This window comes from Balaenoptera ricei, chromosome 17 (genome assembly GCF_028023285.1).
Source record: "Balaenoptera ricei isolate mBalRic1 chromosome 17, mBalRic1.hap2, whole genome shotgun sequence".
NCBI classification, from domain to species: Eukaryota; Metazoa; Chordata; class Mammalia; order Artiodactyla; family Balaenopteridae; genus Balaenoptera; species Balaenoptera ricei.
The window spans coordinates 25,386,726-25,413,335 of record NC_082655.1 but is presented as its reverse complement, the minus strand read 5'-3'; the positions used below and the strand labels follow the sequence as shown (position 1 = coordinate 25,413,335).

Genomic DNA, 26,610 nt, shown 5'->3' with positions numbered 1-26,610 from the left:
TAAATAATTGTAATACAGATGCAGAAGATGGAAAGCCAGGAGAATAACCATTTTAGGAGATAAAAAGGAGTGAAGAGAAAATAATATAAAATTTAAATTCACCCAAAACTTTAAAATATGTTAAACAGGAAACACATACTTTAGATATTTTTATAATTTCAATAGAAAGAGCATACAGCATATCTCTTCTTGAATAAATTGAAAGGACAAATACTGTAAGTAACAATTGCAAGACGCTGCTCTAAATCATAAATCAGTGAAACGTTAATTCTCAAATATATGCCATAAAAACATATATTATATATTACAAGGTATATGTATTAAGTACCAACATGACATCAAGCAATGGCGTTTCTAGTGATCACATTTAACTTACAAAATTAACCTGACCTTTCTAACAAGTGTATTCCAGTTATAAGATGTCAAATTTATTTTATCATAAAGATATTAAAATATGTTGTGGTATTTTACATAATTTTATAAATATTAAAAGACAGTTTGTTGTTTGTGTCGATTCCTTCCACTGTACTATTTCTCAAAAGCAGCAACATTATTTTACTCAAGTAGTACTATGATTGAATGAATATATGCAATATTGTAAATTCTGGTTTATTTAACTAAAGGTATTTTGTTTGGAGGATTTCCTTTGTTAATCATGAATTAGGAAGGAAAGAAGTGATAAAAGAATGGATGTTCAAGATGAAGCACCTTCATGTGTAAAGCTATTTTAAATACATAAAAAATATGTATGTTCTAATAAATTTTTAATACATTTCATTAACTGCAAGACATGTAGACATATGTGCCAAGATCCCTTTCCTTTATTTTCTTCTGCTTTTCACTTTTCACATGTCAAACAATTTTGTTCATTTTTGTTTATTACTTTTTTGGTTTGACTCGTGCTTTTTTTTAGCATAATGAAAATATTTTATAATACAGAAAATGTCTGGCAGAAAGGAATATATTAGGCCAACAATCAAATCCATCTGTTTAGTTGTAAGCCCCAGACACTAGGGAAAAACATTTTGTTTCTGTAATCCTCATTTAAGCAGTTTAAACCACTATAGAGGATTATAACTGTACTATTTTCCAGATCAATTATTGTTCGGTTATTTTCAAAAAGAATTTGAATTTTAAAAACTTAAACAAAAAAAAAACTGATGGTGACTGATTTTACTTAAACCTCATCTAACTTCCATGTTAATTGGCTAAAGTCACTTACTTGAAATTATTTAAATTACAATGCCTTATTATAAAGATTAATCATATATGCACATACATGGATAAATTGCTAGATTTAGTTTCAAATGTCAACTTTTTTTGTGAAACAGGTGGCACATGAGTTTATGTTGAAGAATCTCTGTTAGTAGGAACAAAGTGCTGGTGCCATTCTTTAACATTAGGAAACTGACCACAATACACAGATGCACTAAAGGGAATTCAACCATCAGTTGGAGGCTTAGAAAACATGACCTTTACGTGGTCCGTCTATCACCCAGCCTCTAAAACTTGAAGTCATAAAACATTTCCTGGATTCAAGTTCCTTATTTTAAAATTGATAGACTCTTCACTACATAATCTCAAAAGTCACACACCAATAATTTTTTATTCTATTTCACTCCTATGTATATACAGTGAAAATTTGTAATTTTTCAGAACATTTATCTTAGAAAAAGAAGAAACAGACATGTTTAATATTAGTGAGCAGAATATTTTTTCATTGGAAAAAACTACTTTAGATTTGTATGGGACTCCTGTAGAAAAACATTGGCACCATTTATTAAATGTTATCAGAATATCTAAAAACCCTTTCATTTTCTACTTAAATTATATTCAAATATGATAAAAATAAAACAAATGAAACATTCTGTTTAGCTTAATCTTCCAAATTTGTAGTATTTATTTTGACAATAACTTATCTTGCAAGTGGCAGTAGCTGCATTATAAATCTACAATTAAGTGAGAATATGATGGTCCTTGTGAAAAGGAAAATAATTTCTTTTGAGAAAGTCATTTGTATCCTACTGATTTATTTTTGTTATTTTTGCTTCAACTTCTCAAATGTACAATGCCTTTCTCTTCTTTTAAACTGTTTTTGACATCATGCTATCTAGATATATAATTCCTACTTTTTATTTTGAATTAAGTATCATCTTTATCTTTATACTCAATAAATAAACTATACTAATAAAATAAACTTCATCAGTTTTTGTTTTGGTTATTAAAACTAATGTGTGTTCGTGTGTGCGTGTGTGTGTTCCATTTTGAGAACACGGCACATCTCACCATTGACAGTAGATCCATTTACATGGGTATTAGAATATATAATCAATCACTTGCTAAGGGATTTTATATAGATCCAGATAATGTTAAAACACAGTGTGTTATTTGTGACATTTCTCTCACTGGACCAGGAGTTGGGAAACCTGTATTCTAGTCCCATAAGACATGGAACAAGTTGTTTAACTTCTCTATATATTCCTAAGAGATTCATTCATTTACCCTTAAGTATTTAGGTGTAGAATTTAGAGCAAAGGAAGAAGAAAAGACTAATTAATCAGAATTCTCAATTCTATCTCAAAGATTAAAATGTTTTTAGAGATTCTAAAAGTATTTTACTATGTTCAGAGGAAAAGTTTTGTTTGTTTGAAAGTAAATTGTGGCTCCAGGTCACAGGCCTAAAGACACTACAATTTAACACTTTTTTTCTACATCCTGTACTGGCAGAACTCTTCTTCAGAACATATTTAGCATGGAAGCTGCTAATTAGTCACTCCATCCATAGTATCCTTAGAAGAAGAAAGATCAAGAAACTACACCGATGCCAGTAAAAACTAGGTAGTATTCTTGTGGTGTCTGCTTTACTATCTTTCATATAAGATTTACCACTGGATACAAATTTCTGAGAAAAGAATATTTGCTTTATAAATGTTGCTGTAGTGTAATTTTAGAAAATGATTAAAGGTATGCTGCAAGTAAATCATATTTCTGGACTACACAGTAAAAAAAGGTATAATAGAAAATTCAGCAGCATATTAATAAGTGGTTCATGAGTCTTTGTGAAAAATATTTTATTTTAGAATATGTTAAAATAAAAGAAAAGAAACAATACTGGCCTTCATTTGATGAGAAAATTAGTGGTGCAATGAAATATGTTCAATAGCACTGAAAATTCATTTGTAAAGACATATATTAGGGATATGCAAGAGCCAAAATATTCTCAAATTTAAAATGATAGACCAATTAATTTTAAAAGAAATGATATATATTCAATTTTATAATTACTTAAAATCTAATGTTTCTGCCTTTTAAAAATCTCTAGAGATAAGTAATATGGTTTAGACACTCCAGTATTTTTTTAAGTCCTAAACGTCTACTTATGCTACCCTGCTAGTTTGTGGCTAGCACTTACTCTTGCATATTGAATATGTAAGTATAAAATTTATATGATGCCCTATTTTTAGTTGAAAGAAAATTTACAATTATACATTGCACCATATACTTAAATTCTAAGAATCAGGACATGGCAAAAGTTCAGTAAATGTTAGTTATTTTATTATTATTATTATTTATAATTTTAAGATCTAGTCAGTTTCAGATGTCATTCCAATTGGGGATGCACTATACTAAAATTTTTCAACTACTTTGTGTTATGTCTTTTTCACTGTGTAGGGATGTTATACAAATTCATAAACTTTCCCTGGATTTCCAACTTAAATTTTATTTTTTATATAAAGTTATAAACCTCCCCATATTCTTTGGTCAAGATAGTAAATTTAGTATAAATGTATAGAAACACACACACATATATATATATATATATATATATATATATATATATATATATATATATATATAATCATATTAGTTTATATGAACATATGTGTAGTTATTCAACATATTTAAGGTGTTCTTGTAACAGGCCCATTTTCACTTTTACAAAAGAGGATTCTAGGGCTATAACGTCTCAAAGTTGTAACAAGATCACCCTAGACTCCAAATCTTTGAAATCTTATTTTTCAACCACTTCAGACTAAGGAATAAGTCTAAAATTTTTACTTGGAAAACTGAACAGAGTTGCAAGTGTGAAAAGGAGACATCATATTTTATAAAATCAATTTGTTAATTTTCACGTCTTCTAGATTTAATTAGTTTTGTTATTTTTTATTTGAGAGACAGTGGATGCTAATGAATAAAGACACTAAATTCTGTATGTGGGCTTTCTTCCCTTCCAGAAATGGAACAACTTCAGAAATCCATAACACTTACGTAGGTACCAGCAGATGCACCAGCAATGCTTGGCGTAACAGGTCTTACAGTTATGGTGTGCAGTAAAATGTCAGGATTATAAGAAAAATGTGGGATTTTATATATTCTCTTTAGGGATTCTTATAATTGGCATATTGAAAGTCACCATATGGGAAGAGTTACCATTGGTATGGTTCACGAATACTTTCAACACTTTTAAAACTGTCTCAGCCATCAATTTAATTAAATTTCAATCCTCATTTTCTGACAGCTTCAAATGAACTTTTTTTAATCATCTTTAGTCCTGCAGTTAAATATTAAGATCCACTCAATTCAATCATTTTCTTATGCCCTTTTTTGTTTTGATAGCTCATATTTTTTGAATGATAATTATTTCATGCTTGTTTTATTTTAATTTCTGTTCTCTTTTCACTAATTTTAGCAAATATAATTTTACTATAAAGTGTAACATGAAAAATAATACTCAATTTTTCTTTCTTTTTTTTTTATGCTTAGAATGACTCTCGCTTTCATATGTATGCCTTAGAGAACATGAACATTAGGCAAAACTTCTCAAATGACCTCAAGAACAAAAATATACCTTCAAGTTTATAATGTTTTCTAATTCAAAATAAATGAGGTAATTTTATGTCACATATTTGTTTTATGCACAATGTCAGAGATCACTTATCTACAATGTAATGCCTTCCAATACGAGACTAATTGGGGAAGAGGCCAACTGCTTGAATAAGAGTGACCACAATTCATGAGTATCATGACTGACGGCAGTGGAATATATTCTTCCATTACAAATTTAAGAACACTGAATAATTTTAAATATAATATCCAGAAAATGTCATTACTTTAGTAAGTAGCAATATTCCTTCATCCTTCTGATTTCAGATTATTATATTTCATCCAAGTTCTTCATGAAGGCTTGGTATCACTACCTGGATTGTTTTAAACAAGCACAGATAGACTCTGACAGTGTATCTGATACAGGGTTATGCTGCTAAATTCATGGCTATTTAAGACCACAAAGCACTCTCATCATAACCCATCTATGTTTTCCTCATAGCCCAATTATATTGTCCACATGCCTTTCCAGACCTATTCTCCTCCTTGTTCTTTGTACAGAGGTTGATCTGCATAGGCTACATCCTGCTACACAAACTGTGGCATTACACTAGCAGCACTGGCATCACCTAGGAACTTGTTAGAAAAGCAGATTATCAAGCCCCATCCCAGACTTACTGAATTAAAAATTACAGTTTAACAAGACCACTATGTGATTCTTATGAACACTTAAGTTTGAGATGCTCTAGACTCTATCAACAGACTCTCTGATCCTCTGGAGAATTCCAGCAGGAGGATGGAGGGAGGGAGGAAAGTAAGATCAGGATTATCCTGCAGCGTCCCTCCCATTATGTTGACTGGAAATGTGCCCTTAACTGAAGGTTACCAGTCCTTTCATGACAGACTGATATACATATCTCTCTGTCCAACATCTCTCCCCTCCCTCATCCCATTGGGTTGGGAATGGTGACAGCCCAGCTGCTACTACCCTAGCTGCATGATCCCTTGTGGTTCCTTTACATCAGCTCATTTAGAAATAATCCCTTTGTAAGTGAACCTTCCTTGAATTAGCCCATGTTCAACTGTTTCCCAAAGGACACTAATGGATATACCACTGGCACAAGAAAATCATTAGAAATTTGATTTTTCAGATACTATATTAAACATCATCTCTTAAGTTGTCTATAATGACTCATATACTTAAACAGATAATATCTAAGTAGAAATAGGGATGGCTGTTGCTCATCATTCTACCATTGGTTGCTTGTTTCCTAGGGAATATTTTGACATCTAGATCACACATCTTATGTTCTTTTCTAGCAATTATCTCCTCAAGAAGACAGGAATTCACAAGGAGAGAGGAGATAGTGAGTTGGCTCTCTTGAGGTTGGAGAGTAATTGAAACAAGGGTAAAACTGGCAAGAAAAAAAAAATGTGGGACTAACAGAAACCCAAGATAAACTGGAATGCTGCGCATTATTTTAGTAACAACTTATACATGAGATCTATATGAACAGAGCTAAATACAGCTGTATATATCAGTTGTTTCCATAATTCTCTATCAATATTGCATTAGACTATATATTTTATTTCTAAGGAAATAAGCTATGTAAGAAATTTAAAAGTCTGTGCTAATCGTTTCCTTAATTTGTTCACATATCTTTACCTGATAAAATTTTTATGTAACTATAGTGTATTTTCTTCTTGTAAAGACTCAAGAAGGGGACAGTATCATTTATTGTTTGTGTGTCTAAAGCATAGGTACTCTGCCTACTGTCTTATTTTAACCACAAAATAGCCACTCAAAATGAGATTATTTCCCTCCTTTCTAGATGTAAAAATGGAGAAGGGCTAAGTAGATTGCCCAATACATATACTACTAAAATATATTCACTCATTTGACTTTGAACTACACCCATCCTAGCAACTACACCACCACCTGACTATGAATAACAGCATGCCATATATCCAATCAGAACTCCCAAGGGTATGCCCTGGGAAATCACAAATAGATTGGATTAGTATACCCTATCCTCATTTTTTTTAATGCAATGCTAATAATAGATAAATTTAAGTAGTCAATAATATCTGATTTTAAGCATGGTTTACTTTAGTATGGAGCAGAACCAGCTTCATTAACTGAATTTAATACTGAATACTGAATAACATTAATTGTTAACTGATAGTGCCAGGCATAATCCCATGGCGTAAAGCTTCTTAATGCCTTATTTTAAAAGTATAAACAGATGAAATAAAAGGTGTAGCAAAAGCCAACTGCTAGATGAAACTCAAATTAGCATAGTCTTTTTAGTAAATCAACTTTGGCTGCATTCCTTTCTAATGGGAAAGTTCAGGAGAGTTGATGATCACTGCCACCCCCCACCAACACCCTCCTCCGGATGTAAGCCGACTAAATGAAAATTTTCTAACTTCTCTGGACTCTGGATAAAATCAACTTAGAAATTTCTCACACTTTAATCCCATTTGGTATTATGAAGAAATGCCATTTGAAGACTATTTTAAACAACGAACAATCAAGCATCAACACTAAAAAACAATAGTCCATGATTTAGAATACAAATGATGACTACATATGAAGAGAAAAATATACTATATGATCTACCCAAACTTAACACCATGCTGTTCTGCCATATATTAAGGTTCTTCTCTTCCTAAAATTGTAAAGCTTAATTATGTGATTTCACTCTGTGCACAGCAGGGTAGCCATATGCTCTAGAAAACGACATGCAAGGGAAGCAGCTTGTTGCAAAAGTGGGTGAAAATACCCTGAAATAATTCCGAACAAGATAAAAATGTCTCTAATATAGGACCATTTCTTCATACTCCAAAAGGCAGAGGAGTCCACTTTGGCACCAGCTTTGAGCACAGATAGGAAGTCTAACCCCTTCAAAATATTTTAACAAGGAAAAAGATATTAAAAGTCACAAAGCTCACATTGTGATCATCTCATTCACAGGCAAAATAATTAGCTCTGATAACCATTTGCGGAAATCAGTTACACATAAAACCATTGCCATCTCTGTCCTTTAAAGTTAAGACGCCCCTTTTAAGCTCTACATATTATTATTATTTCCCCTTGTTTGCTCATTCTATAAAAAATGAGAAATAATATGTTAATGTAAAGAATAAGCTATCAAAATGTCTGATTAATGATTATTGGTGGGCATAACAATGGGGTTGAAAATCTGAAAAAATACAATTTATGAAATAAGATCATTGTTACAAGATGATGGCTGCAGTTAATGCTAAAAGATATATGCTTCCTAAGATTTACTTAAAGGAAAACAAAAACACTGGGTCATCAGAAGTTGTTAAAATCTCTGCAAAGGGATAACTCAAAAGCATGCCTTAAGGAGTAGCACTGAATAAAACTGTTAAAATGATTATCTGCAGATACGTCATTTGTGAAAAAAATAATTTTCACTGCTTGATATTGTCATAAAGATCCTCAGGCATTTGGAGTATTTTTATCCAATACCTTTTAAAATTGTATAAATCTGTTACCGAGTAAATTCTAACATATTATTTTTTCTCTTCTTTCTCCCTAAAAATAACTTATTCAATAAAATGTAAAAGAATTAGAAATATAAAAATATATTTACTGTTATGAATGTTTTCACGATTTCACAAATGTGATGAAATGTGGAAATGAAATATGAAGATGATATTCAATAAATAATTATGTATTTAAATCATAAATTGATACATTTCTGGACATGGATTTTTAAATTGCTACAAATATCAACATTAACACAATTTTCCACAAAATAATATGATTAGGAAAAAAGTCAAGAGAACAGTGAAAAAAGCAATAAAAAAGGACAAGATATTGATAAAGAATGCAATAGTCAATATTTATATGTAGTACACCCACCTAAAGGTTAACAGTTCCCTATCTATTAAATATGTATTTACTTTAACAATGTCAAAGTTCTTACATAAAAGGGCTAAGAGTTAATTTAATAAATGAAAGGATCTTACAAAAATCATATGTAACTAAATTTTAAAATGTCAAATTTTCTATTCTATTATGCTAAACATGCATGAAAATCAATACATCAGTTACTCTCATAAAGAAGGACATGGGAATTCAAGCAGGCAAGTGCAATTTCGTCATTTATATAAAATAGAAGATAATGCTTATTTATTCAATCATGAAAATTTTTGATTTGGCAATCAATTTTTTATCCTTATTTTCATTATGTTTTGCTCCTGTCTATCAGACTCTCAAAGATTTGAAACATGGTAAATAAAGGGAAAGTAAAACCTTGTTTTTTCTGTTATTCGATAACACACTTTAAAAAATAATTTTAAGGTGTAGATTTAGGGTAAAAGTTAAAAGTAATAAATGAGTTAAAATTTGACTTGGGAATGCTTTTATCATTTATTCATACATTCATTGATTTTTTTCCAGTAAAATCATAACTAATGTAATCTGCTCAGTCATTCCTAAGAGTTGACAAAATTAATTACTGTCATTAAGGTTGATCCGGAAAATCCATCTGCCCTAAAATATCCTTTCCACTCATTAATTTCCCACCATTAGAGTCATTCTTACAGAATTAAAGTTTAGCTTTTACTATACTTTCTGAGATAGTTTATCAACATTGTGATTCTTCTAGTGGAGAACAAGATCTCATGGAGAGTGGACCAAGATCAGGTACTGTTTGGTATGTACTGCTCTCTCTCCATAATAATAATCCTCATGTAAATTGTTGCTATTCAGTATATCAGCAGAACCTGCAGTCTGTTAGAAATGCAGAATCTCAGATCTCATCCCAATCCCATCAAGTCACAATCTGCATTTGAGTAAGACTGCAAGGTGATTGTGTTTACACTGAAGTTTGAGAAGCATAGTCTAAGATTTAGACTCTAAAATCTCTATCAACCATTAATTGCACCTCTGTATACATTACTAATTTGTCTGCCTGTTCCTACCTACTTAAAATGTCTTATGTAATTTCTTGCTAAAATGATGTCTTATAAAAAGTTACATTAGATAATATACAGCCTACCTACCAATGGCTTCCTGTCTCATTTACATTAAAATAAAACTCTTTACCTAGGCCTCAAGAGCCTATATGGTCTAGTTCCTGCCGGTTTCCCACCTGATCTCCACTTTCTTTCTTGTCCACTGAACTCCAGGCACCTCAGGCTTTCTTTTTTGCAAGAAAAACTCAAGCCCTTTCTAGCTAGTTGTTTTCTCTGACATCTCTGCTACCATCAGGTAATTATTGGTTTATTTGCTTGTCTTTTTCTCCCTATTTGCATATAAACTCAAAAAGCAGGGTTCAATTTGTTCAATGTTGTATAATAAGGAACTAGAAGAAAATATGACATGCAAGTAGTCAGTGAACTTTTGTTGAAGAAAGAAACAAATAAAGACAGCAATAAGGAAGGAAAGAAGTAAGGAAGAGAAGGAGAGGAAGGAAGAAAGGAAGGATGGATGGATAAAAAGAAGGAAAGAAGGAGGAAGGGAAGGAGAAATAAAAAGGAAAAAAGAAACAGAAAGAAAGAAAAGGAAAAATAGAGACAAAAAAATAAAGAAAAGAAAGGAAAGGAAGAAAGGAGGGAGGCGAGGGGAGGGGAGAGAAAGGAAGAGGAGGGGAGGAGAGGGGAGGGAAGGGAAGGAGAGGGGATGGAGGGAGGGAGGGAAGGAAGGAAGGAAGGGAGGAAGGGAGGAAGGAAAGTCTTGAAGAAAATAACTCTGTAGTTTTGGACACTACCTAAAAGGCAATCTAGAGTTAGATCCTCAAATGGAGAGTTTTTGGAATTTAAGGCAAATGTGCAGCAATGGTCCTGTGAAAAACGTTTATGTGGCTGAGTTTCCATTTACTGGGATAAGGAGAGTGACAATCTAACTTTCTTGATTGTAGTGTTAGCCACTTCTATGGTTGTTTTAACACTAGCTTTACAATGAGATAACCATAAAGATAAGTCCATGTCAATTCAAACATCAAGAGAAAATAGACGATGATGATAAATACATTAATTAATATACAAGATCTCTGGATAGATTCATAGACACTTTGGATTATAAGGGACAGTGACAGTCATAAAATTTCAACACTCTTTGATGTTTAATGCTTTCTAAATACCCAATTTGTCTATCAAGCTATGCTTGAATACCTTATTAGTGATTTAGGAATTTACTGTTTTCTGAAGCACACAGTCTATATTTGAACAAAATTCAATGTTAGAAAAGTCTTCTCTATGATATATTTTGTACCTTCCTGTGGTTTCATACACTAAGTTCTACAACCTATGGCAGAACAGGTTTGGTCTCTCCTACATATAACATATCACATCACATGTTTAAAGACAGCTATAACTCATCCTCACTCATATATCATGCTGTAGAATTCTTTCTCTTAGAATTGACCAATAATTTTTCTCTATTATCTTATCTCTACAAATTTTCCTTTGAAAATAGAGACCATATCTTATATTTCTTTTGAATTTATCATACGTTTAAGCACAGAGATAATATGTTCAATAAATCCTGATACCTGATGGACGTATATCTGTATCCACAAAGACTTAAGTAACCACCCATAAACTAACTTCCTCACTGTGATATTGCTTATGAAGATTAATAAAAAATGTTTCAATTTACAAATTTATACTCTATACAGTATTAACAGAAATTTTGAAAACAGTACTAGTTGCTTGCAAACTGCTGAAAAGATTTAAAATATATAGTTACATGTGGCCAAATAGCCTATTAGTGAAAGGCACATACTAGGTACCCAAGAACTGCTACTTCCACACAATAGAGTTTTTGTCATATTATGGTCCAGTGTTTTAAACAAAATGTTTACATATCATAGAATTTGACTTCTGAAATAAACTGGAAATTTAGTGTAGATGTAAGTCTGATAGTATATTGTTTTCCCTTTTTTGTTGGGCAATGTAAAAGTTCAGATGAGCTTACTTGAAAAACTACTGCTTAAGATAAAATTTTTAAAAATTCCTGCTTTTGTCTGGATTAAAATTGTTGACCTAAAATGAATAATTTATGCTGAATTAACTACTCTTACCTTAAAGCTGAAAATAATAAAAAGTTCTACTTGCAAACTGGTAAATTAAAATAGGTTTTCTTTTATGCTGCCATTATGGGGGGCTCTACATCATATTCAATTTCAGTTAAACATAATTTCATGTTACTTTATAAACTAAGCTAAAACCCTGCTTGATCCTATTAATATGATCATTAGCTATTAAATATACTATGGAAGAATTGACTACACTATGTCAAAACAAGTAGCGGCAATGGCTATAAATGCTTATGACACATATTTGACTCCACAAGATGATATAGTCATCTAAATTTCTGCTAAGAAGAACAATAAAAGAGAGCTTATAATTATTATAAATGTATATGGGAACTTTTCCAGAAGAATATATTCACATTTTTACATGAAAATAGCAACTACCATGGCTGCTCATTAACAGCTGACAGAACTTGTCTACATATTGAAAAAAAAAAAAAATACCATTCCACCACAATATATAAGAAAAACAATGTTTAAAAAACCTACCTAGAGTAAAACACATTTTAATGACTTTCTTTAATAGTATAACCTCTTAGTATAATAGTATAAACCTCTTGAGGAAGAAAACCCAACTATGGCTGTCATCTATATTACTTTAACCTTAATATCACCTAATAAAAGGATTTGCATTAGGCCCTTTTGAACCATGAGTAAATGGAAGGATGAATGAATACTAGTTTAGCAATATGAAGACTGGGTTTTCATATGGCCTCTTCCAGACCACAATTTCCTGTATAAAAATAATGCTGTTGTAGTAGATGATCTGAAAGTGACCATCTATTTAAAAAAATATAATCCTAGAAATTCAGGACTCTTTACTTATAATTTTGTAATAATATTACATATGTCCCGCTATTATAAGTCAACTTTGAATTGAAATCTCTTAGGGCTATAATAATAAACTATGGGGTTTAGAGATTGCTGAAAAAGGTATTTTAAGTAAATATTAAGAAATAATTTCAAAAAGAAATCATAAAGCAACAAACTATTCTGATAAAATTTAAAATATCATTAGATATTATGTTATCTAATTTTAAACATCTGTATAATCAATAAGCTAAAAATATCAATTGTTTTTAGGTTTATTTATATGACTGTAAATATTCCTTTAAGCAAAGTTGAACACTTTATTTATTTTGATATAGGTTCATCATATTTCTATTCAGCACTATCTACTCAAAGCATTCTTTATACATCTTAGCAATATAAACACAATTTACTAGTTTGAAACTTTTGTTCATCTCTCAAGAATTTGTACAAATATCCTCTGTGCAGCCTTCCTTGACTTCCACACTTAGAGGTAGTCAGTCCCTCTCCTTTCTTCAATAACATTTCAAAACAACTGCTATGGCAGTGTTTCTCGTAATAAGCTTGTAATTACTCTTTTTTTTTAAAGTTATATAGACTACATCATAGCACAGCCTGCTTTGTTCATTTTTATATGTCTACTATCCAGCACAATATCATGTACATAGCAAGAGCTAAAACATATTTGATGAATAATAAAAATAATAACAATTACTATTTGTGGAACATAAGCCAGCAACTGTGCTAAATTTTTTTCACATAACTACCTATGAGGTAGGTATTCTCAGTTACTAAGAAATTGCAGGTTTGAGAGCTGAAGTTATTGTTCAAGATCATATAGTTAATAAGGGATAGAGTACAGACTCAGCCTAGTTCTCTGACCTCAAAACTAACCAGCAATGGTGGGCAATTTGGTTTTTCCTTTCCATTGGGAGAAAATACTTGAGATTTTTTGGCATTTGCACCTAATACTGTGTTTAATCCTCACTATAACCCTAATGTAATACTGTGATACTATTTTACTGATAGGGAAATTCAACCCTAATAGTTCACGTGACCTGCAAAGAGTCTCACACATAGCAGGTGACAAAAGTGGACTAAAATCCAGTCAATAAAGCTGAATTTTCATTTTGAAGTCTACTGGGCACTAATAAAGGAAACTGTAGTGTTAATACACTGTTTAAAGAAGAGCTAAGTCAACATTATTTATCAGTATTTTTCTCTTTTACTTGTTTATATTTCAACGTTAAAGACTCTTTTTAAATGGAGAAAACCAAGAAAGAGTTTTCTTTTACTGAGAACAAGTAGAAAGTGAAAAAAAAAAAAACTTTTAAGAGGATAACTTAAGTTGAATTACTGATGTTTTAACTATAGTACTATAGGAAAAATTAATTGGAACAATACCCTCTTGGGATTGAAAATGTCTTTGATATATATTCTAAGTTATTTTTCAAATTATTAATTGTGCAGCTTTTATAATTAACTATAGTGATTTAAGATTTAATTAATCATAAATTAATACATAGATTTTTTAAGCTACACACTCACAAGTACCAAATACTATGAGCAATTTCAGTGTCTATGCTTTCTTTGTTTTCATAGTGGTAATAGTGTAAACTATAAGTACTTTACCTCAAGTTATTGAGAATAGACAAATTAGGAATTAGCAATGATCAAAAGACATCATAAAAATGAAAGTTTAATTGCAGTGTGAATAGAGAAACATGATGAAATATGCCAAATTATTGTATTACAGTACAAAACTGTACACACTTGTATACATAAAAACAAACCTATGCTATCACAATCTCTATTGTATATATGCTTTAGGTGGTAATTAATTTCAGTAAAATAATATCCATTGTATTACATTAATATTTATTCATATGAAATTTATTGAATTTATGGTTTTCTTGTGTTCATTTATAAATTTTCTTTGATTTTATAAATGTGAAAAGGGCGTAAACAAGGCATTTATATCTAGTTTTATTTTGTGAATTTTGAAGTGGTAATATAATAAAAAAGCAATATTTTATTGTAAGTACATGAGAATACTTTTGCCTTTCAAAGTAATTAAAAACACTGGTTTTTATAACTGTAACAAAATAGTTATCTTTAATACTGAAAGACATGGATATTTGATTATATTGAAGAATATAATTTTAAGCCTTCAAGTCATTTGAGTGAATACTCTAGCTGGTGAAACTGTAAACATTTATTCATCAGTTTACTAAATATTATCTAAATATGTCTATGGGTCAGAAGCTGTTCTAGGCACTGGGAATGCAGCATGAACAAGACCCATCCACTCCTTACCTTACAGAACTTAAAGTCGCTAGTTACAACAATTTAAGCTAAATCTTGGAAAGAGAATTAGAATGATTTGGTTGAAAGGAAGAAGGAATAGCTTATGGGAGTGGCTTGAGGTAGAAAAGAACATGGTATGTTTGACAAACTAAAAGAAATTATTTTGGGCCAAAAAAATAAAGAATGACTGTGAGAAAGATGAATTTGGAGATATACGCAAAAAGCCAGATCATAGAGGTTCCCATGGGTCATCATCAGGTCTTGGCTTTATTCCCACGGTCACTGGGAAAACAGTGGAAGCTTTAAAGCAGTGGAATGAAGTGATTAGATTTTCATTTTTAAAAGGTAATTCTGACTATATTGTGCAGAATGGAATAGATGAACAAGAATTATTTTTTCTCTAAAATATCTAGAAAAATTAAGCAAGTTAGTTTTGTATTATTTTTACTGACTCATCTAAAATGTCAGTTAAAGGACTCACTGCCTACATGCATCCTGTAACTCCTTTAGTGCTCTGCTCAGCCATGAGCTTTACAAAATCTTCCTTGTCCCACCAGGATGGATTTCTCTATGTTCTCCACTCTATCTCACTCTCTTGAAAGAAGGGGCCATGTAATATTCATCCTTATTTCGCACAGAACAGAGCTCAGTGGGCATTTCAGACATGCTGGCTGAACTGAAATTATTCTTAAAAAGAATACTGTTTTCATGTCAGCCAATTCTTATTTAGAAATTTGGTCCTGCTTAGAGTTAAGTCTTCGAGGACTGTTTTATGTCTGAAAATATAGCTGTATATTGAGGTTTTTAAAAAGCATAATAGATATAGGATAACAGGTTTCCTTTACTTCTAACATTGACATTGTTTTTTGCCCCAAATGTTAATAGTTTGTGTGTCAAATATAATAGGTAATGAGCCAACTAAAATCACTGAAATAGCAGGTTACTGAAGAAGAGTCAGAAGGACCAATTTTAATTAAAATAAAGATTTGATGAAAGTATAATAATTTAAGTCACTAAAAAATGATGAATATAACATTCAAAATGTTTTCTGTAAACATAATTTAAACATCAATGATTAAAAATATTTATGACCAAGGTAGATGGCAGCATTGAATGAATATCATATCCATAAACACTATTTTAGAAAGAATATATGTGAAACAGGTCTAAATGTTCTGAATGCTGTAAAACAGCACTGGGAGATTATGACAACATTTGAGAAAATTTGAGCACTGATTTGGAATTTACCAAGGATGTAATCTTGATGCTTAATTGAAATTTAGCTGAATGTACTTCAAATTTTAGATTAATTTTCAAATCACATTATTTAATCTAAAAATTGACAACTACTTATTCTCTTTTCAATCTGAATTATTTATTCAAGTTCACAAAACATTTAATTTGTAGCATCAGAGTTTCTCAAATCACCTGATGGCAACTTTGGCTGAAGCGGCATTTGTATTATTAGTTGATAAATAATAAACTTATGTCCGAAAATTACCTGCCTCTTTTTCAGTGGGTAATAGAATGAATACAGGAAAGTTTGTTAATGTTAATTAGCTCATGCAAATTTCTGAAGAGAGTGAAAATACTAAATTGAAGGGCTTTTTTCTTAATCGATATTTCATTAATATTTACACATTTTTTATTTCCCGGTAATAAGAAAATCTACTTGATTAAGCAAATCGTAAATTTGATAATGATCCCTATATTCACATGAGTGGAAATATTCATGGTAGGAGAGTGAATAGAGAACCAAGATGATATCATTTTAATCCTTTAAAGGAGACTGTCACATGCTAAGAATTCATTTTATTTTTTTATTTTTTATTTTTTTTGGCCATGCCACGCGGCTTGCAGGATCTGAGTTCCCCAACCAGGGATTGAACCCATGACCCCTGCAGTGGAAGCATGGAGCCCTAACCACTGGACCACCAGGGAATTCCCAAGAATTCATTTTAGAACGCTTCTTATTAAAGAGAATCAAAGTAAGTACTTTCAGTATGAATTCTGATGGAAATGAGCTTCTGAGATATTTCTGTATGATTTTCAATCAGTTTATGTAAAGATGTCTTGATTTTTCTCCTTAGTGTGTACTAAGCATTTGAATGGTTTTCTATTACTTATATCATGTTAAACCATGTATAACCATATTACGTAAACCATAGCCGTTTTGGAGAATATATGATTATGAGTTGGAAATAGAGCTGGAGTAGATATTTTGTTCTCCTCCAAATATTAATGTGCAACTAATTAATATTTCCACTGATGCATATATCAATATATATTTGTTAGTTTCTGATACTACACTAATTTTTTCCTAAACTGTTCAATGAAACCTGCTACCGAGAAAAAGAAACTTGCTACACTTCCTAATTTTGTAAATGATAGGCTTATATTAATTGATTAGAAAATTACCAATATATGATTTGGCTCTGTGGTATTTTTATCTCTAAAAATTAAAGTAGGAAGTTAAGCAATATTAAATTTGGAGTCATAATATCAATGAATAACTGTTACCTTTTCAAAATGAGAAATCTGTTCTCACTACAGTCATAGGGGTCAGGCAATAGGTAATTCAGAAATAGTAGAATAAGCTATATAAAATAATCACCAGACATAATGTTTTCATTTTTCCTAATCAAATTATCTATTTTCTCAATAATAAATTAACATTTGTGTAACAAAAATTTCATGCAAATATGAAAATTACTCCATGGGATAAATCATCAATCAGTAAATATGTGCACTTATTAATAGAAAAATAGCTTTTTTATTTTCATGTTATCTCAATACCATAAGTGGTATGTAATAAGCAACAGGTATTTAGTACTTATTTTTACTATCCTTTATGCACTATTTTCTTTCTATTTTTACTCCCTCCTCCCTCCAACATTTGCATTGCATTTTTATTTGTTTTTTTTTTCTAATTTTTGTACTTTCAAATTATTCAGGTTCTGACTGTTACTGTCTATATTTTTCAGCTACTTTGAACTCTTTCTTTCACTTCCTACATCTTGGCTCTGTTTGAGCTCATTCTCTAATTAGAATCATTACCAAAATATAGCTTTGCCTGTAACTAAATGGGCACAAGTAAAATAACATCCAATACCTCTATGAGTAACAACTGCAAGCTCTTTAGTTCTTTCTATCTGTTCAGCATTTCTTGGTCTTCTCCTTGTACTTTGTGTATCTGCTTGATGAGGAGAGAGCCCGTCCTTGGATGTGTTGGGGTCCAGACCTGAATTTCTGAGATTCTTTACTTGCACTCGCTGTTCCTCGGAAAGTCTATGGATGGTGTCAGCTGTAACACTGGATACAGTAACATCTGCAGATGTGCTAGCAACAGCAATAGCACCAGTGGTAGTCCTGTTATGCTCCTCTAACTCACCAGTGGAGGTAGTGTGGGTCAATGGAGAAGAACCTGTGGGACACAGTAGCACTAGATGCTAACTTTTTCTTTTAAATTTTGTTGTTTTTTTTTTCTGATAAGTTTAATAAATTATATTCCCTCTATCACCTTAAGTATTATCAAACATGAAAAGGCAAAACACAAACACGCCACTAAAATGTGAAGTAACCAGATCTGATGTTTGGTCTATATCAATCAACCTATGAATGGATATTATACACAAATATATCACATTTTAATTGTAACACATTAGGGAGAAAAAGGTGAAACAGTAAACCCTTTACATGGCCCTGAATCAATCTTATTCATTATTTATCTACAGATGATTTTTTAGCAACAAATGCCTGGCAAGTGACAAGTTTTGACAGAATGGGTAACTGTGTAACCACACTTTTCTCAGAAGTATGCTTTGAATAGTCTGTGCCATATCACTTCATGATTTCTGGGAAAAATATCAAATTTTTCTATTTTAAGACAAACAAGTGAAGAAAGGAGAATTTAAAAATCAAAGCCAAACTGAAAACAAAATGATTTTAAAAAATGAAGCTCTGCAAAACTACTCTATGTAAATGTCTATCTTAACCTCATTTGCCAGAAAGCAGTCAACGTGATAAAATATTCAATGTCATGAGCTATACATACTTTAGAATTTACCAGGTTGTTTTGGAAGTTGGGTAATATTTTTCAGAGTTTTAAAATAAAACTTGAGATTAACCAATTTTCAACTAGTTAAAATTAAACAAATTGTTTTATTTAGAAATGATTGAAAATTAATTATTAGCATGGAAATTTTATTCATACAAAACTAGCTTTAAAAACAGGTTGAAAATTTCCAAATATCTCATAAGCATGTCACAGTAATTCTCCACATTCTTAACCTTATTAAAGTTTCACTATAATTTTAAAATTGTTTTAAAGGTATCAAATTACGATTTTCTTTTTTCTTTCACTTAAACTTTTTCAAAGATTGTGCTTGGTAGTACGTAATTCTCACATAAGGAAAAAAGATGTAACTTTATAATAGAAGCATGAAATGGAATGAAGATATACTTAGAAGGATCTTGACAGCTAAAATGCTTAAGAAAAAAATATTGAATTTTGGAGGAACAGCTACTAATTAGGAATAATAATCATGTCCTGGTTAGAAAACTTCTGAGTATTTTTTTAAAGCCAATGAGTGGTATATGTTTTTATATATTTGCTTTCTCAATAAACTGCATTTCAAAATTCTGTCCACAATGTATATTTAGATATTTTAGACAAAAATACATGGGGATATTTTATTCATTTTGCGAGAGAAAAAAACAGCTATATCACGTAATGTGGCTTGAGCATGTTCTGCCTCCTTCCCCTTCCCCCACCCCGTAGGCAGATGCTTAGTAGGACTAGTAATTCGGCTTCCTGCTTTAAACTTAAAAAAGAAGTCAAACATGAACCCCTGTCATTCACAAGCAAGCAAAAGAGCACATGTCTGTTACTAATTCTTCCAGCCTGTGTTTTCATATCATTTTAATTTGATTTACAAATTCAAAAAATTAAATGATTGTATTTTGTGGTGGGCAGGGGTAAATGAGGTATGACAATTACCAGATTATTTTAAAGACTTTTAATATACTGTAAAGCATTAATCAGAAAAAAGTTGCTATTGAATATTCATCCAAGTTACTTTGTGAATATTAAAATCTACTAGATGCATGTTGGTTATGCAAATTGGCCAGTAATATTTACTAAGCTAATATTTGGTAAGGGTTTTCTTTAATCACATGATTAAGCAATAACTACACGTGCATTACTAACATTCAGTAACTGACCTCATGGTAAATCAGACATTTTGATGTTCATGTGCTCATTACTATAAAAATGGATCAGTACCTGATCCATATTATTCTGTTTAATTGTACCTTTCTTTTTGAAAGGAAGTATGAAATCAGGATAAAAACTAATACTTTAGAACTTTTCCTGACTTTATCATAATTTCCAGGCTTTCAGGTTTAGTTTCAAAAAGGAAAGCATTTAACTGTAAACATATGTTGCTAAATGCAATCTAAAAGTATAAAAAATAATGGAATTTGTACTCTCTCAAATCTCAGTGTTTCTACCTTTAACAAGGAAGTAAACTGAATAGTTATTTATTATATTTCATCACTGAAGGTCATTACAATTAATCCTAAATAATCTCTTGTATTTGGGTAAATGAATCTGGGGTAATTCTTAGGAATGTGTCCAGGTTGCTTCTATAACTAATCTTTAAGATCTACAGACTAATTCCAAACACCCGTTTTTTGAAGACCCCAAAGGATAAATACAGTTCTTAAACAAATTTGTGAGTTAGAAGTGATCTTTAGTAGCGTTTAGATCCAGGACTTGCTAGCACTCCCAATCTTAAAATCTTCAGTAATAGAGTTCTATTCTGACTATTGGTAGTGAATATTCAGTATTATTCTCTTAACCTGAATGCAGAACAGGGTGTAATATTTGAATAAAGCATTAAAAAACATTTATTTAATAACCATTGTATAACTAGCTATATATTTCAACCAGATATTTTACTAACCAGTTCTTATGTTTTACTTATATTTTGTGTTCATAATTTTTCCTCCCCATACTATAATGCAAGACCCTTGAAGGCTGAGATTTTTGTAAATTCCATTCATTGCTGAATCTCAAGTATCTAGGACAGTACCCAGTACATAGTAGATGCTCAAGAAATATCCCTCAAAAGAAAGAATAAAAGAATGAATGAATTTAATAATAATTCTAATTATTATTGTTAATAATAACAATAATAAAGAGGATAAATTTCATGAATGAAACATGACTATAATTTTTAACATGGTAAATCATAGGTCAAACAGTATAATGAAATGAAGAATAATTCCAAAGAAAGGAAAAATTGATGGTTTTGTTTTGAACTTTCAAAAACATCACTGAAAAAGTGTGGAATCTGAAGATTTAAATGCATAAGTAATAGTTACTTGAAGACTTGTGTCAACATTCCCAAACCATGATAGTTTACAATGTTAGTGTGAAATGGATTTATTTAGAATGTTCAAATTTCTGTAGAGTAAAAAGTAGATATATCTCATAATGGCAGGAAATAGAAGTGCATCTAAATTTAGTTAGGCACTTATATATACATATATATGTAGTGGTACTATAAAAAACATTGATTTCCTTTATAAGGCAATAGAATCATCCATCACTATACAATTAAATCATATATTGTATAATCATTTTATTTAAAATGTAGACCAATTTAGAATACTAATTTTGGTACCATTTTAAATTGGCAGTGTGTGAAACAGATTTTTAAGTTGTCAAAATGCATCATTTAACAGTTTCAAAATACTCAACATTTCTGCATACATAACTGTTTTATGAGGAAATTGCCAATGCTGGAAAAAGGCTTAGGATTATATATAGCAACAATTCAATATTAAATATATATCTAATTCAATATTAAACTATAACTTACTTTCTTTTAAAATATTTTAAGTATGCTACACCATTATGTAAGCATTATCTTTAATAGCACAGTATTAAATGCATGTTACAAGACATACAACCCAAATTTAGGAATAAAATGTACATTCAAAAAACCCATTCTTCATTAGAAATAAAACCATGTATACAAGATGTAGTTTATCACAAACAGATTACCCTGTCAATTAACTTGCTAGAGATATATTATAAATGTGATGTTTAAAATATAAATACATCTAAAATATAATTTTATTAATATTTTAATAAAACATTTCCAAATATAACAAAAATAAAATGAAATGATTTACACATATAAGCATGCTTCTGTGAATCATAACTATATGTCCTCTTCGAATTATGATAATGGAAAATGACATGTGTTACACATGTAAATTGGCAAATTTATATAATAGTACAATTAAATTATATAATTAAATTTGGATTTTATTATGTATCATAATAAAAATTATATTTTTGAAGGCTTTCTTATTTCAACAATCTGCAAGGTACTAATAAGCATAATTCATGTAAAGCGATTTATAAACACATAATAGAAAGTGTCTTAAATAAAAACTCAAAAAATTGAATTTGAATTTCATTTTGATTAAAATTTTAGTCTTACAGATTTTTTTTTAATTATGCTATATTGCTTTGTAATTATTGTCTAACTCATCACAGACGTAAAGAACAGAATATTTTGCTAGAGATATGAGTGGATGTCCCAAAATGCATACAGCTATACAAGTACATGTTAAAGATAACTGCGTATCCACAGAAGTAGCTTTTAGATATTTATATTTGGCATGTTATTTTATATAAGACATATATTCTGTTCCATTGATTTTAGCATTTCAAATGAAACATTTGAATAAAAGCTTAAATAACAAAATAATCCTAATTGAATAATTTTGTGGCATAATGATATATAATGAAGAAAAATATAATAAACATATTTAACATGAAAACATGCAAAAGAAAAAATATACAAAATAACATCAAAATAAAATATAAATACAACTAATGCAGCAATTCTATATGAGTCATCATTTAGATATTCTATAAATTTTAGCATATGTATTTTAATTTGTATGTTGTATTTCTTCTTTCATTTAATATTACATGAAACTTACAGGAAAGTGTCAATAAATGAGGACTCTTGAAAACTAATTAAAATATGAGGGGGTGAAGTAAAACAAAGCCACTGCTTTGATACATGTTACATGTTACAGTTAGGAAGCATACTGTAGTTGGGAAAATAAGTATTTTGCATTTTAAACATTATAAATTCCAGTATTCTAAAATCTGTATAGCTTAGTATTTAATACTATAATCTGGTGGATGTGTGTGTACTATGAATATTCAATTTATAGAAGAGATGAGTAAACAAATAGAAAGTAGCCTTTAAATTGTAGGAAAAATATAAATAATCTACCTTTGATTAGTCATTACCTAATATAAAATTGTCTCTGACTAGGAAAATAAATGGACAAATCCTGAAAAAATTAGTTTCTAATTTAGTTTTAAAGAGCAGGTATATATTGGTCTTAAAAAGTTTTGATTTTAAATTAAAATGCTGCATTTATTTTGAAACTAAATAAGACTATGATCTTAAAACATCTCATTAAATAAATATAAGATATTCTTAATTATAAGATGCACCTCTAAGAAAGAAACCATTCAGCCATTAAACTATGACATGACAATGCAAAAATGCTGTCCCCTAAATCCAGATTTCTGATACAATGAAATGTGAAAGAAGTTGATCTCACTAATTCAAGTAACAGATTTTCTACGATCATGAATTAATTAAATAAATTAGGTACACATTAATTTAAAAATAGAACTAAGAGTTTAAATAAAAATTGTCTTTCTGAATTCACTGACATATTGATATATATTTATATTTATATTATATATTTATATCTAAATTTTTAAGCATTAAATAGGGACACCAATATTAACTTTTGCAAGTGGACTTGTTATTGTTTATCAGATGCAAGTGATCTTAAATGAATAAATACTTGCAATCTAAGCTGAAACTGATGATAGCAAGATTTAATGATACATTTACTAAATCCACACTTACTGTGAGTAAATAAATGATTATAAAACAAATATTCAACAAAATATGTGCTAATGCCAAGTTGTTTATATACAAGATAAAAACTCCATATTCTGAAATGTTTGCAATTTTGATAAACCCACATGCCAAACAACCATAAATATCTTTATCTAAATGAAACATAGAAAATACCAAGTTTTAGAAAGCATACAGAGAGTACTCTGTTGGTCTACCACAACAAAACTACGTGTGTGTGTGTGTGTGTGTGTGTGTGTGTGTGTGTGTGTATACACACACACATATATATGTATATGTGTATATATGGTAAATACATATATGTGTCATATAACATATGTTATATATGTTATATAGTATAAATCTATGAATGTTACACTAAATGTCCTCACAGTTTGTCACAGAATGTGAGAGAAGAGACATCTAATTTCTTAGTACTAAAAATATAGTAAGCTCATGCGAGGGAAAATTTAAGTAGAGGGCTGTATGAGTCTTGAAGATTTTCTGTCTCAAAGAGCCATTTCTTGCTTCACCTAGTTGATTAAAGTGAAGTTGCAAAACGAAGCGTCAGCATCTTATCACTCCTTTTCATACATTTTTGGAAGTCTCAACAATGTATAGTGGTAGGTACAAGGTGTCTTTTTTTTATTTTAATGTGCCCAGTCACAAACACACACACCACTCACAAGAATAAATATTCACAAAATGCAAACTGAAGCCTTTTTTGTGTAACTAAGCATAATGTTAATCCATAAAGTCACAATACTGGCAATAAAACTTGAACACCTAGCTTTGAAGTAAGATTCACAACATCCTTGTCATATTTCTTAAGAATAAAAGGATAGAATGTCCCTTCACACTTTTCTAAAACCATCTCCTAGAATCCTGCATTTTGAGACCTCTTTCTTGTAGCAGCTCTTATCTCTTAGCAAAACTAGAAGGACACATTCTGGGTTTCCCCAAAACAAACAAAATGTAACTTAACACACACTTGTTTAATTTCCTTCCACACAAAATCTTGTGGAGTAGCTGCCAGTTCTCATGGAAGATTTAAAGGCATTGTTAGCAAAAAGGGACACCACATATCTTTCATTCCAAAGTGTAATATAAGGAACTCCTTCACTTTCAGAACACTGCTGCTTCTAACAACTGATATGTATTAATGATGTTCTGAAAGTAGAATTCATGTCTTATACATGTATATCTCTCACTTCCCCTTGAATGTTTCATATATATATGAGGGAAGAATGAATGTGGATAAATGTACTTCTCTCTTATTTTTCAAAAATATAAACATTTCATCTTATGTTTAATTAGTAGTTATTGAGTGTTAAACGTATTTTAAGGATATAAATATAAGAAAGAAATTGGACCTGTTCAGATGTATTTAAACAATATAAAAGCATAATTATAATATAACTGCAATTAATATTGCATGTGCTAGAACATAAGTAATGAAAAGAGGAAGGGACATCTAAGAACACATAAATCACTCTTTCATTTGTGTTTTCTCAAATGAGGGTAGTGTTTCCCTTTTCTTCCATTCTCCAGCACTTTTTTCCCTCCAAAAAAATATTTTATAATGATGATATTTGGTACTGTGAAGGGGAAGGGAAAGAAGTAAGGGAAAGGAACTGGTGGAGTTACCCTTTATACATATCATGGTTGAAAGAAAAAATAAAAGAAGGCTTTATCCTGACCTAGCTCATTATGTCCCTGAGTCCTGCTTACTTTGCTATCTCAGTGTATCCATGTTTATCCTTTATTTCCTTCTATAATGGCCTTCTAGTTTGGGGAGGGCAGGGGGGTTGCCATTTTTTTACTAATTATAAGTGTTCCTCTTTTTTTAATACCTAAAGTATAAAGTATACCTAATGCTGGTTTTATATATGTGATATGATTTAAAGGGAACCAAGGAACTATTTCTCTCTGTGTATCCAGATGCTACTTAAAAAAAAAGATGCTCTTTAGGATTAGGCATTGTTCTCTCATAATTGTTCTCTTATCAGACAAATGCTTTTTTTGGTTGAGAGAACACACATATTAGAGTGATTGCTCAACTATTTAGTTTGAATTAGTTTATTGTAAAGTTTTCTTCTCCTCAAAAGAAATAATAGGGGCAGTTTGAGAAATATGTGTTTTGGTGAAGTGTGTGAAGCTTGCAGTAAGATCACTGAACACTACTTGTTGAGGCATTTATCATAGGTTCATATCTGATCCCATGTGGTTGTTATATGATTTGAAAGAACTAGGTTCATTATTAACAGGTGAGTGTAATGGAGGTGTGGGCAGATAGGAAAGGGCTGACATTCTGGAAGAAAGACTATTATGGTATTTATTGTGGAAAGGTTGCTGAGCAACTGGTGAATATCTGCATAAATATGCTGAAGTAGAGCAGCCTAATAAGAAACTCAAGCCAAAAAAAGTCTTATTTTCCTGCATCAACACTCTGTAAAACACTTTTTATCCTGTAGCAGCTAATTAATTAGTAGCAGGAGTGATTTTCTTGGAAAAAAAATACCAATCTTGGCTTTAAAAAGTAGCATGTTGAAGGAAAGTTTTTTCAAAACCTTTAGAAATGGTAAGAAACTTGAGTCTACCATTAAAGGTTACTATTAACTGGA

The 26,610-nt window shown here is 30.5% G+C and overlaps 1 protein-coding gene across 1 annotated transcript in view; it reads right to left on the bottom strand.

The window, feature by feature from the left end:
* Positions 1 to 26,610, bottom strand: part of CSMD3 (CUB and Sushi multiple domains 3) — a 1,171,706-nt gene that overhangs the window by 713,630 nt on the left and 431,466 nt on the right. Inside the window, 1 exon segment of the mRNA XM_059902305.1 lies at positions 18,127 to 18,438. Coding sequence (XP_059758288.1) covers positions 18,127 to 18,438 — 312 coding nt within the window.